The sequence below is a fragment of the Sphaeramia orbicularis genome, chromosome 13 (genome assembly GCF_902148855.1).
Source record: "Sphaeramia orbicularis chromosome 13, fSphaOr1.1, whole genome shotgun sequence".
In the NCBI taxonomy this organism is placed as follows: Eukaryota; Metazoa; Chordata; class Actinopteri; order Kurtiformes; family Apogonidae; genus Sphaeramia; species Sphaeramia orbicularis.
Window position 1 is genome coordinate 25,524,637 of NC_043969.1, and position 11,825 is coordinate 25,536,461.

Consider the following 11,825-nt stretch of genomic DNA (forward strand, 5'->3'; position numbering starts at 1 on the left):
ATTCCTTTTCAACATTGGTAAAGTTCTGCCTCCTTCGTCATTAATGATAATCTTGTAGTGTCACTGGAAAGGCCTCTGGTGAATGAATTCCTCCCCCTGGTGGATTTTCTGTGTATTGCATGTATCTAATTGTACACATCAGGTTTTTCAAGACAAAAAATATCACACTGATCATGTAGAGGGCTTCAAAACTCATGTATCAAATACGATATGCTTGGTGTTAAAGGGTTGAAGAAATCTAATCTAATCTTACCACTATACAAATACATAATCAAGACTGACAGTAAAAGAGCACTCACATGTACAATGTGATATATTTTAAGATAAGAGATATAATAAAACTTTATTGATCCGCAGTCAGGGAAATTTAGTTTGTCACAGCATCTGAATAATACAGAGGGTAATGTTGAAAAAGGGTCAAACTCAGGAAAGGGCAAAAATAAAACTATGAGATACAGACAGAAGATATACAGTACAGGCCAAAAGTTTGGACACACCTTCTCATTCTTTGCATTTTCTTTATTTTCATGACTATTTACATTGTAGATTCTCACTGAAGGCATCAAAACTATGAATGAACACATGTGGAATTATGTACTTAACAAAAAAGTGTGAAATAACTGAAAACATCTCTTATATTCTAGTTTCTTCAAAGTAGCCACCCTTAGCTCTGATGACTGTTTTGCACACTCTTGCCATTCTCTTGATGAGCATCAAGAGGTAGTCACCTGAAATGGTTTCCTAACAGTCTTGAAGAAGTTCCCAGAGATGCTTAGCACTTGTTGGCCCTTTTGCCTTCACTCTGCGGTCCAGCTCAACCAAACCATCTCGATTGGGTTCAGGTCCGGTGACTGTGGAGGCCAGGTCATCTGGCGCAGCACTCCATCACTCTCCTTCTTGGTCAGATATCCCTCACACAGCCTGGAGGTGTGTTTGGGGTCATTGTCCTGTTGAAACATAAATGATGGTCCAACTAAACGCAAACTGGATGGAATGGCATGTCACTTCAGGATGCTGTGGTAGCCATGCTGATTCAGGTTGCCTTCAATCTTGAATAAATCCCCAACAGCGTCACCAGCAAAGCACCCCCACACCATCACACCTCCCCCTCCATGCTTCATGGTGGGAACCAGGCATGTAGCATCCATCCGTTCACCTTTTCTGCGTTGCACAAAGACACGGCGGTTGGATCCAAAGATCTGAAATTTGGACTCATCAGACCACAGCACAGATTTCCACTGGTCTAATGTCCATTCCTTGTGTTTCTTGGCCCAAATAAATCTCTTCTGTTTGTTGCCTCTCCTGAGCAGTGGTTTCCTAGCAGCTATTTGACCATGAAGGCCTGATTCACGCAGTCTCCTCTTAACAGTTGTAGAGATGTGTCTGCTGCTAGAGCTCTGTGTGGTATTCATCTGGTCTCTAATCTGAGCTGCTGTTAATTTGCGATTTCTGAGGCTGGTGACTCAGATGAACTTATCTTCAGCATCAGAGGTGACTCTTGGTCTTCCTTTCCTGGGGTGGTCCTCATGTGAGCCAGTTTTGTTGTAGCGCTTGATGGTTTTTGCGACTGCACTTGGGGACACATTCAAAGTTTTTGAAATTTTCTAGACTGACTGACCTTTATTTCTTAAAGTAATGATGGCCACTCGTTTGTCTTTACTTAGCTGATTGGTTCTCACCATAATATGCATTCTAACAGTTGTCCAATAGGGCTGTCAGCTGTGCATCAACCTGACTTCTGCACAACACAACTGATGGTCCCAACCCCATCAATAAGGCAAGAAATTCCACTAAGTAACCCTGACAAGGCACAGCTATGAAGTGAAAACCATTTCAGGTGACTACCTCTGGAAGCTCATCAAGAGAATGCCAAGGGTGTGCAAGGCAGTCATCAGAGCTAAGGGTGGCTACTTTGAAGAAACTAGAAAATAAGAGATGTTTTCAGTTATTTCACACTTTTTTGTTAAGTACATAATTCCACAAGTGTTCATTCATAGTTTTGATGCCTTCAGTGAGAATCTACAATGTAAATAGTCATGAAAATAAAGAAAATGCGAAGAATGAGAAGGTGTGTCCAAACTTTTGGCCTGTACTGTATATTCATGTCTGCATTATGAGCTCATTAATAACAAACTGTAAATATTGTCCCTGGCTGCTGCTGATTGTTATAAATATGAGAAAAATGTACATCTTAAATGTATTTACAGATAAATTAATAAGAACTAAAAATGGCTTCACACACATCAATGACAGCTGTTTCAGTTCTAAATGATATTTTATGTATAACAGCGCAAAGGATTAGTGTACATAAATCAACATTCAAACAAATAACTGAGTTAGCTGAAAGTCTGGTTTTCTTTGCTGAGATAAATTGGAACCTTAAAATGAATGAAGTAAAAAAGCAATACATATCTAACATGTCATAATAATAAATTCTGATGAAAAATAGCATTAGCCTTATTCTTAAATGAACTGACTGTTAGTGACGGTCTGGTTGGTTGTGCGACTTGGTTCCAGTGATACGATGCTCTACAGGTAAAGAACTGAAGGTTAAGTGAGTCAGCAGAGGAGAACCTGCAGCACTGGTGCCATTCTTCATGTTTATTCATGTCGTTCAGCAGCGAAAAGGATGAGTCACACTTGTACAAGCCCATTGTATTAAATATGTTAGCGAAAGACAGAGACAAATATAAAATGTTCTTCTCCAATTTACCCATAAAGTCCATATTTCATATATTTGGGGTCACAGTGTTACCCTTTTGCCTCCATTTATAACCCCGACCTATGTCATGTGTAAGTGGTCAGTTTAATAAATTGCAAAGATAATTCTGTTTATTATAAGACAAAAACTGAAGTTCTATATGCTTTGTAGATCTGAAATGAAAAGTACAGAAAAATTGTACCCAATAACAGACTTGAGTTACAGTCACTGATACTTGGACTGAAATTTCTCTGATTTTCATGATTCTATAGCACAGGTGTCAAACATGCGGCCCGGGGGCCAAATCTGGCCCACCAAAGGGTCTAATCCAGCCTGTAGGATGAAGTTGTGAAATGCAAAAATTACACTGAAAATATTAACAATCAATAGAGTAAAAATCATTTTAATTCAGGTTCCATACAGACACATACAGCTCAATTAGATCTCAACTGGGTCAGACCAGAAAAATACTATCATAATAACCTATAAATAATGACAACTCCAGATTTTATTTTTGTTTTAGTGTAAAAAAGTCAAATTACATGAAAATGTTTACATTAACAAACTATCCTTTTACAAAAAAAAAGTGAATAACCTGAACAAATATGAGCAACGTGAAGTGTCTTGAGAAAAGTAAATGCAATTTTATCAATATTATACCTGTTACTAAATGTTTTGTGTATTTGTATTCGTAATGTAAGGTGTAATGCACATGTGTAAATGATAAACTGAGGCAGAATATTGTTAAAACTGCACTTGTTTTTCTTAAGACATTTCAAGTTGTTCACATTATTCCGATTTTTAAGGAAATGTTGTAGATGTAAACATTATCATAATATAATTTTACTTTTTTCACTGGTATTATTCTCCTGGTTTGGCCCACTTGAGATCATATTGGGGTGAATGTGGCCCCTGAACTAAAATGAGTTTGACACCCCTGTTCTGTAGTCTTTATAAACTCTCCTAGTCCATGCTACGAATGTTAATTTACAATAAGTCATCTCTAGGATTAAGAATGTGTTATTTATAGGTTTAAAACATTAGGAGCATCTGTTCTGTACTGTAGAGTAAACAGAACTTTGTCCAACATCACAGTACAGGCTTTTTTTTTACATCAGCCTAACATCTGTGTTCACAACTAAAGACAAACAGACCCAACACATCTTGAAATGTGGACCTGTGTTTTTTTCCTGAAGCAGGCGGTCAGTGCTAGAAACTGCTGGTGTGCCAAGTGGTCCAAATTACCAGAACTTTATGTATCAGCCTTAACAGGAAATTATTGCAGCAGACCCATTCAGAATGTGCTGAATCTGGGTGATGCTAATTAAAAACACGTCTTAACTCTGCTGCGTCTCCTTTCGGTTACAGCTTTTTGCCTCCACAGGAGCCTGGTGAAACTCCTCCCCATATCAGCCTGATGAGTCAGATTCAAAGGAAAGTCAGCTCCCGTTTCAAAGAGCTGCTCCCCTCTGGCGCCTCCCCATAAAACCAGTGTTTTATTACTAAAACAAAGCAGACCCATGTGTACTATCAGTGTGACCATGCATTACACAGCACAATTCTGCCATATAAATACCGTGGGGATGCACTTCCACAATTAATTATGCCTTTTAATCGCCTCATTTGTGTCAGTATCACATTAACTCTTAATTGTTTTCTGTAAAATCATTCAGTGTGTGTTATTACTAAACACAAACCTCCACCCAGCTCATTTTCTCTTTTTGGTTCTTCCACACTGATTAAACCAGATGGACCATGGCTCGGCCCTTTTAGGTCACTGTTGCGTGAAAACAGTGACATACATGTTTTCACTGGCTCACATTCAAAGAAACTGTGAAATTGAACAGGCTCGGGTTTAGTGTCATTGCCAAAAAGATATAAAGACTTTATCGTCTCAGCGCTGCCACTGAAGGATAACTGGGAAAAGAGGATTACTGTCAGAAAGTCTTGCTTGAGTGGGAGACTGATATTAGTAGGGAGATGCCATCGAGATAGAGCAAATTGCTTCATCTGGGGTGCAGATAATGAAAATCACACAGTAGAAAAAGACTGTCAGTTTATGTGTGCATTTGTCTTTCTTTACCTTTCTGTTCAGGGTTTGTCTCTTTAAGTACTGATGCTGCAGCTGCTTTGTTGTGACATTTACTTTTTTTTTTTTTCATATAATCTGACCACAGCCCTCTGAACTCTCTGTGGTTACTTCTTGGAGAGTTTCCTAAACACTCTTATGTAACACCCCAAACATTCTTCCATTATAACCCTTCCCGTGGCTTTTTTTTTAATCATCTAAACATCTCCTTTTGTATTGATTTCATCACTGTTTGTGTTTAATAGCTTTTAAATATTTCTTGCCTATTTCTGTTGGATTTTCATCAAATATTTCTCTGGGTATCCTCCCTGTTCCCTGTCCTCCACCGCCTGTACTCCTCTCCCACCCACCCCAGCGTCTAATTGGGTTTCATTACCATTTCCTTTCACTTTTCCCCAGCCTGTCTCTATGGTCGGGGAGAAAAAGCTTCCACTGGATACTTTTCGGAACTTCAGCAGCTGCTTCTAAAGCCTCCACTACATCACCGGGTAAGTCTGTCTGCAGTCTGACTTTATTAAACACTGTAAATCAAAACTAAAGCTCATCGTTAGTTTTAATCTGAGGTCACAAAGGTGAAGTCCTGTTTTTTATTCAGAGCATCTTCTCAAAGCTTTGATGATGAAAGAATGTACTGCTGATTTTCAGTAACTGATAACACACTGCTGCTTAAAAAGTTTGAGTAAAATATTTTTACGTTTTCTCATGAAATGATTGTGTCAGTGTGATTTATTCTTGATAGTTAAACTGTAACTGGGACTCAGTATGTAATTATTGTACCAGGTCAAAGGTATGTGTCTGAAAACAATATTATTCCAACTTTATGGTTAGCAGTGTATAATGCTAATGTCGCAGAGAATGTTCTCGAAGTTGAAACTGAATCACTTGAGTTAAGGTTAAACATACAAATAAAAATACTCTACTGGTTTTTAGTGAAGTTTAAGACACAATAACAAATCTGATGATCGGTTGTTTGTCTTGTTAAGGATGAATTTATTAGAAATAAGTTCAGAATAAAGGGTGTGTGTCGTCTTCTTTGTGTTTTCACTCGGATCGTTCATGTTTCTAATCATCTGAGAGCTACTGAGGAGACAGCTGTTCAAACTCAACAGTATTTATCCTCTGTCGTCTTCTCTCCTCCTCTGCCAGTAATGCGGACATTCCCTCTTTTCTCTCCCTCCTCCCTTTTTCTTTCTGTTTCTTCGTCTTCCCTCCCTCCTGTGGTTGCTCCAGTCTCCAACACCCATTAGTGAAGCTGCATAAAAGCCTCCTCTGCTTCAATGACAGGTTCACGTTCTACAAACGGCCAGTGTTTTATCGTTGTGCTGTAAAGTTTGAGACAGTTGGGAGTCCTCCTGTTCAGTTCATCAGTCCAGTTTATGGTCCTGTGATGTCTATTGGACTCTCAGTCAACCAGCCAAAAAGGAGCAAAGTGGAGACAAGCTGCTGTCTCATTTTTTTCCCCTCTGAACTCTGCCTTCACCTAAACTCTGCAGGAAAGAGACAGGAAAGATTATAATGATGTACACCTTAAAAATACCCAGAATTTACTGACTTTGTGAAGGATAGAGGCAGCGCTGTCAGGGTCAGGCTTGAGGTGGATTCACTGAAACACTCGGAATCAGGAGCAGAGAATGTGAAGATTAAACTCTAGGTGCGACTAAGCTGTCTGGTATTTTGCATCATCAAATCTTTATTAAAGACATCTGTTTAGAAATGACAAATAGCAATGTTTTGCTCTGTGAATGTGACTAATAACATTGGTCTACTTTTTTTCTTTTTTTTTTTACTTTAGATTCTTTAATAAGATGAACTGGAAAACAAATAATGAGAGTGCTGGTTATCTGATGTTTTAAATGTATATGATGACGTGTCATTACACATATATAGGCCTTTTGGATAATGTACATTTATACAATGACTGTATACATCTTCCAGTAAAAAGACAGTGTTTGGAAGTAGATCTGTAGCTCTGAGGCAAACATTCCTTTAGAGCAGTGTTTCTCAAAGTGTGTGTGTGTGTGTGTGTGTGTGTGTGGGGGGGGGGGGGGGGGGGGGGTTCTTCAGGTTAGAACATGTAACAGGTGGAACTAATGTTTTAGCATTGGGGCACCCTGGACTCATTTTTAGGACGTACAACAAACAAATCTGCTGCCATGGTGATCTGTCACTAGACTAGACAAAGAGTTTAGGTTTGGAGAATGGACAAGGATTTGCACAGTTTGTACAGTTTGCACTTAATGTTCTGAGGTCTTCAATGGAAACGGGCACTTTGCAGCCACTGATATTAAAATGTTCATCTTTGTTACCAAAATTTGTTTGTTCGTTCTAAAACAAAAGTAACTTTATTGTCATAGTTGTAAGATTTCCTGTTTTTATTTGGAAAAATATTGTCTTAGGGAGCAGTCTTGTTGAGTTTATTTGTATTATTCAAGCAAAACTCAGTTATTTTTAATTTGCACAACAAATTATTCAAGTAAAAGCAAAAAGCATTTTTACTATATTGATGTGTTTTTCAATAAAAGTTATAATTGCACCACTGTTACAGTGTTGTTGGGGTTGAGGGGGACCTGGAGAGTTTTCATCCTCCAAAGGGGGGTCTGACAGAAAAAGATTGAGAACCACTGCTTTAGAGCAAAACTAATTCTCTCATTAATTCTCACATTTTGACCCAAGACTATCTTGGAAACTACAGCTAACCAGCAGTTTTGACTTAATTTTTGTTTATTAGTGACTCAAACTTAGTAAAGTTTCACTACTTTTATTCGTGAGTCATTTTACTAATAGATCAGTGTAATTAGCTCTGGAAATTGTTGGGTTTTATCTGAATAGATACAGGTTTTATGGCAGGGAAGCCTGCGTTTTAGTCGCAGGGTCAGAATGCACTTTATGCCACCTGTTTATATGTAACAGAATATTCACTGTTCCATTGTTTTATTTCTGCTTCAAGTGAAACTAAAGTAGGATGATGATGATTGTCTCATCAAAAGAAAAAAAGAAGAAAAGACAAAATATCATCTCATCTCTCTTTTGCCATTTGATGTTTAGTTATACTTCCTTTTTCCATCACTTTGTGCCACGTGCCGTCCTGAAACTAATCATGCTGTTCTTAGTATCATGACTCAACAAATGCTTTGAGGAAACTGAATCATCCAAACCTGCACCTGTGTTAAGAATCACATGTTTTCCACATTGGCATTGTTTCAGTCATGCCTCATTTGGGCTTTTTCAACTATTAGACTTTGGGTGGACACACACCTGGGCAGAAAAGTCTGACAGACATCTGCTTTTATTAACCAGTTAGTGTCTTTACAGTTTTAAGGAGTGCAAATGTAAATTGTTGGAATATGCCACTTTAGTAATGAAATACAGATAATAGCTTTGTTGTGAACAAAGTGTTGGATTTGTAGAAGTTTCTGTTCATCTATAAATACACTGTTGTCCATAAAGTTGGAAGAAAACATTTTTGGCCTTTTCTCATGAAATGATTGCGACAATGTGATTTATTCATGATAGATAAAGTGTAACTTTATGTAATCATTATAGCTGGTCAAAGGTGAGTACTGATGTGTATAAACAGGAATAAAAAGAAGAAAGTGTCTAAAAACAAAATTAGTCCATCTTTATGGGAAACAGTGGACATGTCAGTGTATGGTGACCTAAAAAAATACATACTTGAATTATTTTGGCCTGACATCAGTTATGCACCAGCAGTGTGGTCTGGTCATCACATGAGAGGTTTAAGGGGCTGTAAATGGTGTTGAAGTGTTGAACATGATACAGTGACTAAATCAGGTTTTTGAAAAGAAAATACACCTCAAATCATCTGAATAAAGGCCATTTTTTGTGCAGGATGCATCACTGCTTAGAAATAAGAGAAAAGTACTTAATACTTGGCTTTACATTATGTTGTAAAGCTCCTGTTTCAGTGGTGACAGTTTTTATCGCAGCATCTACTTGTGCTCCCCCTGCGTCTGTGATCTGATTCTGTCAGATTCCATTTATAGCTGAAACCAGAGTTAGATGTGACTCCTCCAAAAACATTCTTAGAAAATCTTATCTTTAAACTATTAACATACATATTTCTGTTTTTTTTTTCTCTCAGCAGTGACACGGCAATGACATCACTTAAGCTGTTATCCTTGTTCCACTCACTTCTTGTCCTCCAAGTCCATTTCTCCGACCAATTAGACGACAATAAGATTCCTCCCAGTCTGTGTACAGGACACCCTGGTATCCCAGGATCCCCCGGGGTCCACGGCAGCCCTGGTCAACCAGGTAGAGATGGGAGAGACGGGAGGGATGCTGCTCCAGGAGAGAAGGGACATAAGGGGGACAGAGGAGACCCAGGTGATCTGTTTTGTCAGAGTGTGTCTTCAGATGCCTTACTGAAGCAAAAGTAGAAAAAACACAGTGTAGAAATACTCCAAGGGAAGTATAAGTCCTGAATTAAAACATGTATTTGCAGAAAGGACTCAAAGTTTTTCTACTCAAAACTCAAGCTAGACTTAGAAAAATACACCATGAATGAATATTTTTACTGACTCTTTCTCTGTCAAAATTGTCGTTTTTGGTCTTTTACATCATTTTAATTTGCTTCATGTCATTTGCATCATTTTGTCATGTTTTCATTTGTCTTGTTGCATCAATTGCATAATTTTAATCTGTCACTTCTGTCTTTTACAATGTGTGTTTTTTTTTTTTTTTTTTTAATTTTATCTTATATCTTCTACATCACTAATCTTGTTATTATAGCTATTATAGCTGTCAACATCTATTACCTCTTCCAAAGAAATATATTCACATATCATATTATCGCTGTGCTTTCTGTTCTAACAACTGGTGACCCAATGCATGTGAAACACAGCTTTAAAGTATCAAAAGTAAAGGTAGACAAAACATTATGCAGAGTGTTTTATTACCACCCAAAATCTAATGAATACTTGTAAAAGCATTTCAATGATGTAGATGATGGAGCCAATTTTAGACACTTTTCACTCTACTAGGGAGATTAGTGCTATAATACTGCACCCATATCATATCATATCATATCATATCATATCATATCATATCATATCATATCATATCATATCATATCATATCATATCATATCATATCATATCATATCATATCATATCATGTATTGTGCCCTTCTCCAAACCCACATGCTCCCTTCTGCACATGCTCTGTTTCCTTTGAGGTTAAAACTGAATGTTTCAGCAGGATAATGAAACACATCCAGGGCATGACATGTTGAAACTGTCAAGAATGTAGTTTTTCTAGTTTTTCTTGTCAACAATAAACTAAATAATCATTTGCATTTGTTTGTGCCTGATGCAGTCACACCTTTTGAAACATAAAAAATGTTTTTCCTCAAATATTGCATGATAATATTTGTATATTTTTCTACTTTTCCCACTACTGCCTGTCAAAACTTGACAGAAGTACAGTACTTGACTGCCTGTACTCAGATCTTTTCTACTGCTGGTTTCTCTCCAGGTGAGACAGGAGTGCGAGGCCTGATGGGGGACAGGGGTGACCCGGGGCAGAAGGGGGAGCGTGGGCAGCCAGGAGAATGTGCCGTCGCCCCAAAATCCGCCTTCAGTGCCAAACTGTCTGATGGCCACACCTTACCCCTCACTGTGGGCGACGCCGTGCACTTTGACCAGATAATGTTCAATGAACAAGGTGATTACAACCCCGAGACGGGACGCTTTGTCTGTAAAGTCCCTGGGGTCTACTACTTTGCCGTCCACGCCACAGTCTACCGCGCCAGCCTCCAGTTTGACCTGATGAAAAACGGTCACACAGTGGCATCTTATTTCCAGTTCTATGGCAACTGGCCCAAACCGGCATCTTTGTCCGGAGGCTCTCTGCTCCACCTCGTCCCTGGGGACCAGGTGTGGGTCCAGATGGCAATGGGAGAGTACAATGGACTTTACTCCAGCACCAAGACAGACAGCACCTTCACCGGCTTCCTGGTGTACTCAGACTGGAAAAACTCTGCAGTGTTTGCATAACATCTGCTTCTGAACAAAACAAAAGTCAGCGCTCACCTCTGGAAATTAACCACAACTTTTTCTGTCATTTCTTTTATGTCTAAATGGGAAGTTCTGGATCAAGACAGAGTACATTATAGTTTTGGTTCCTGACATCTGTGATTATGTAATAGGTTAAGTCAGACAGTGTTTCTTAAATGACACATACCTGAGTGGTAATGTCTATTCAGTGTCTGTTCTTCAGCTGCAGCCTTAAAACTGCTAATATTTGTAACAGATGTTATGACAACGGCTTCCTGCCAAATTCAGTCCACACATTTAAATTTCCGTGCCACTTTTGCACTTTGTATTCATATCTGTGCAGCTAACATGAACCACGATCCGCAGTTAAAGCACTTATGATGATATATGGTGTGTGTTTGGCCATAATACCCTTTAATACACTGACAAATAGGATCTACAGACAACAGTTTCTAATTCCTAAACTGAACTGTTTCTCATAAAATACCACAAAAATCTGGTTCATTACATGGACATTTGAGTTTTCATGTGCCACTTTTATCAATAAAATTCAACTCCAACCCTCTGTTTTTCACTCTCAAAGCAAGAGTGGTACCAAAGTAAATGCCAAAAGGCTGAAGAATGTTCATTTTCCACTGTTTACCTCTGCTTAATGGCTTCACCAAGCACTGTTAAAGTGCCTTGACAGAATTACAACTCCATTTCAACACCATGAGCTGTTTGTTGTGAGCCGTCTCCTTCCTCCCGTCACTGATGATACTTTAAAACAAAGAGAACATGTTTGGGTTTTTTTTTCTCAGTTTACTGAGCTGAGTCTCTTGCGTTGTCTCTGGCATTTTTCTCCAGGCAGGTGTGTTTATAAACACTGACAAGACCAGAACCCATGAAAGCTTTGTGGTGCCTGTCAAATCCACTACCTCAGACATGAGGAAATGTTATTTTCCTTTCACTCCCTGAAAACCCCTACACATAATTAAGCTCTAAATTTATCCTCATAACTTTTCCCTCTAGGGTAGAA

General features: G+C 38.6%; 1 protein-coding gene across 3 annotated transcripts; it reads left to right on the forward strand.

Annotated features, from left to right (window-relative positions):
* The first annotated feature begins 5,038 nt into the window (after nucleotides 1-5,038).
* On the forward strand, nucleotides 5,039-11,367 carry c1qtnf5 (C1q and TNF related 5). Of its 3 annotated transcripts, none has more exons than XM_030153181.1 (3): nucleotides 5,039-5,278; nucleotides 8,896-9,137; nucleotides 10,287-11,367. In XM_030153181.1, exons 2-3 carry the CDS (start codon nucleotides 8,906-8,908, stop codon nucleotides 10,805-10,807), a joined length of 753 nt encoding a protein of 250 aa, XP_030009041.1. In that variant the 5' UTR covers nucleotides 5,039-5,278; nucleotides 8,896-8,905; the 3' UTR covers nucleotides 10,808-11,367. The 3 variants fall into 3 exon arrangements, with proteins under 3 accessions (XP_030009041.1, XP_030009042.1, XP_030009040.1); XM_030153182.1 differs by having other exon boundaries at nucleotides 5,039-5,276; nucleotides 8,890-9,137; XM_030153180.1 differs by having other exon boundaries at nucleotides 5,042-5,278; nucleotides 8,893-9,137.
* The last annotated feature ends 458 nt before the right edge of the window (nucleotides 11,368-11,825 follow it).

Coding starts and splice junctions, on each gene's coding strand:
- c1qtnf5 (XM_030153181.1), top strand. CDS start 8,906: ATGACATCACTTAAGCTGTTATCCTTGTTCCACTCACTTCTTGTCCTC. Junction 9,138..10,286: donor GGGGGACAGAGGAGACCCAG/GTGATCTGTTTT, acceptor GTTTCTCTCCAG/GTGAGACAGGAGTGCGAGGC.